The 2,279-nt window shown below is 39.9% G+C and overlaps 1 protein-coding gene across 1 annotated transcript in view; it reads right to left on the reverse strand.

Annotated features, from left to right (window-relative positions):
- Window positions 1–372: 372 nt before the first annotated feature.
- Window positions 373–2,279, reverse strand: part of LOC118327306 (ladderlectin-like) — a 2,504-nt gene continuing 597 nt past the window's right edge. The window contains exons 3-8 of the mRNA XM_035660611.1: window positions 1,831–1,878; window positions 1,676–1,717; window positions 1,380–1,471; window positions 1,133–1,258; window positions 882–978; window positions 373–715 (exon numbers count right to left, since the gene is read on the reverse strand). Coding sequence (XP_035516504.1) covers window positions 645–715; window positions 882–978; window positions 1,133–1,258; window positions 1,380–1,471; window positions 1,676–1,717; window positions 1,831–1,878 — 476 coding nt within the window. The 3' untranslated portion in view covers window positions 373–644. The remainder of the gene's footprint in view (window positions 716–881; window positions 979–1,132; window positions 1,259–1,379; window positions 1,472–1,675; window positions 1,718–1,830; window positions 1,879–2,279) is intronic.

The following is a 2,279-nucleotide window of genomic DNA, read 5'->3' on the forward strand; positions in this document are numbered from 1 at the left end:
AACTTACAATCTTTTCTTAAACCTAACCAAATTGCGACCTCAGCAAGCTTTGTGCAAGTGTAACCCTATTATTGCTAACTTCAGCACAGAATGAGCATGTGTTGAAAATATGACACTGCCACAGTGGACCAGTGTGTGTATTACACACTTTGGCAAGATACCTGGTAAGTACGTAATTTTTATTACATTTAGCATTTAGCATCCATACTAGGACACCAAGTAGGTAACATTTGCTATCAGGTGTTGAGTAAAAATGAATGAAGAACACATGCTAATGTTGCTGTTAGCAAATACGGCAAGAATAAGAATAACTTAGTACATCAAACATTGTTTATTATTTGTCATGTATTTCAATTTCTAATACAATGTTTATTTCTGTAAAACACATATTGCAAAGTTTAAAAAAAAATCAAAACTGGCCGGTGGCCTCTTTACAGATCTGATTTTGCAGTAGTTTGTTTTATATGTACAGCATGAAGTCATCAACAAATCTCATTCAATAATGTCTTATAATACATACAACTCCTCTGATTCTTTTTGCTGAACTCTAAACTAGGTTTTTATGCTAACACTAATCCAAGGATTATGCAATTGCAAGGATTATGATTAAGATCAGCACACACAGCTGTATCCTGGTGTCAGGGTTAGCAGGTGTCAGTCCTCTTCATGCAGATAGATGGCCATGTAGTACTGCAGGCCTGATTGGACCAGCCCCCTGCAAGAGAAAATGTTCATTCATCAACACTACATGAGGTAAATATTAACTGTAATCATTAATCATCATTAAAATATACTGAACAATGTGCTCTTTTAAACCAGAAGTATCATTAGCTAGCTGAATGCAACTAAAGTTGCAGTGACAGATGGCAATGTGCTCTTACCAGTGACTCTAAGGTAGACACATGGGTAGCTGTTGGCAGAATTCACTGTACTCCAGTAGGTGTAGCTGAAAGAGCTCTGGTCCACCCACCTCCAGCCCTGGACACAAGACACAGCAAGTCTAACAAGCAGCAGACATCGACTGGAGATTTCTGTCCACAATTTTCATATTTTTATGCTGATGCAGCCTAACTAGGATGGTGATTCATCTGTTATAGTGGCTTTTATAAAATATGTATGAGGGTCTTATAACCTGAAAGTAGAATCCTCCCATCCAGGAGACGGTGTGTCCTGCTCTCCTGGTGAGCTCCTGGAGGAAACTGTAATCAAACTGATCATGGACTGAAGCCAAGGAGGCTCCCAGACTGGCACAGTGGGCCTGGAAGGAGCCAGAATGGACATCTCAATGTTAGTTAGAATGTGAGCTTTTCAGATGTACAGCAAAGAAATACACTTCAAAATTATTAAAGGCGTGTCTTTAATTAAAGAATGTAAAGTACCGCAGCACTGCTCCAGGATCTGCTGGAGCTCACTAACTGATAGCAGCTGCTCTTGTATCTGACCCAGCCAGTGGGACACGCGAAAAAACGACCTGCAGAGGAGAGAGAGGAGCACATGGTTACTGGAACAAATGCTTTGATTCCATTATACTGATGGAGAGACTCAATGTTATATTCAAAGGCAGTAAACCTTCAGCTGATGGAGCCATCTCTCCAGCAGAAGAAAAATCCCATTAGGATCACTCCTGTCACTAATATGACCCAAGATGTGGTGAATTATCTGTTCAGCTCTTTACCTTCAGGAACAAAAGCTCCAGCTTCATTTTCTGCCTCTGAGACTGAAAAAGAAACCAGGAGCTGTGTTACAATGTGATGATATAGTCAGTTCACAGCATCACATAACTTACATTAGAACTGTATCGCAGCTGCTTTCTGCCTGCAAGCAACTTACTCTGGTTGTCCTCCTGCAGCTTCTGTGGTACAGTTTCAGCAGTTCCCACTGAGAAGAAAACACAAGGATGAGGCTGCTGCATGTCGCCTGTCTCTGACACTTCATTCATTTATTTATCCATGTATTCAAACTAAAAAGTATGGAGCCTCCCAGATGTCATTTGATAGAAAAATAATGACTGACGAGTGATCATTAAACCACTAAACAGATGAATAAACTGTGAGCACTCAGTCAAAATGTGTTCGTGGAAACTTTTCAATATGGACCTTCAGAATAAAAGGTTTGCAGAGCTCACATGCTTTTATTCAGAATTCCTGATGCTTAACATTTCCCCCACACAGTGCACTCAGTTTATTTCCATGCTGATGTGGTTTTTCTACCATAAGATAAGATAAGATATTCCTTTATTTGTCCCACAATGGGGAAATTCCAATGTTACAGCAACAAAG

This window comes from Morone saxatilis, unplaced genomic scaffold, assembly GCF_004916995.1.
Source record: "Morone saxatilis isolate NCDOM2014 unplaced genomic scaffold, NCSU_SB_2.0 Contig17, whole genome shotgun sequence".
Classification (NCBI taxonomy): domain Eukaryota; kingdom Metazoa; phylum Chordata; class Actinopteri; family Moronidae; genus Morone; species Morone saxatilis.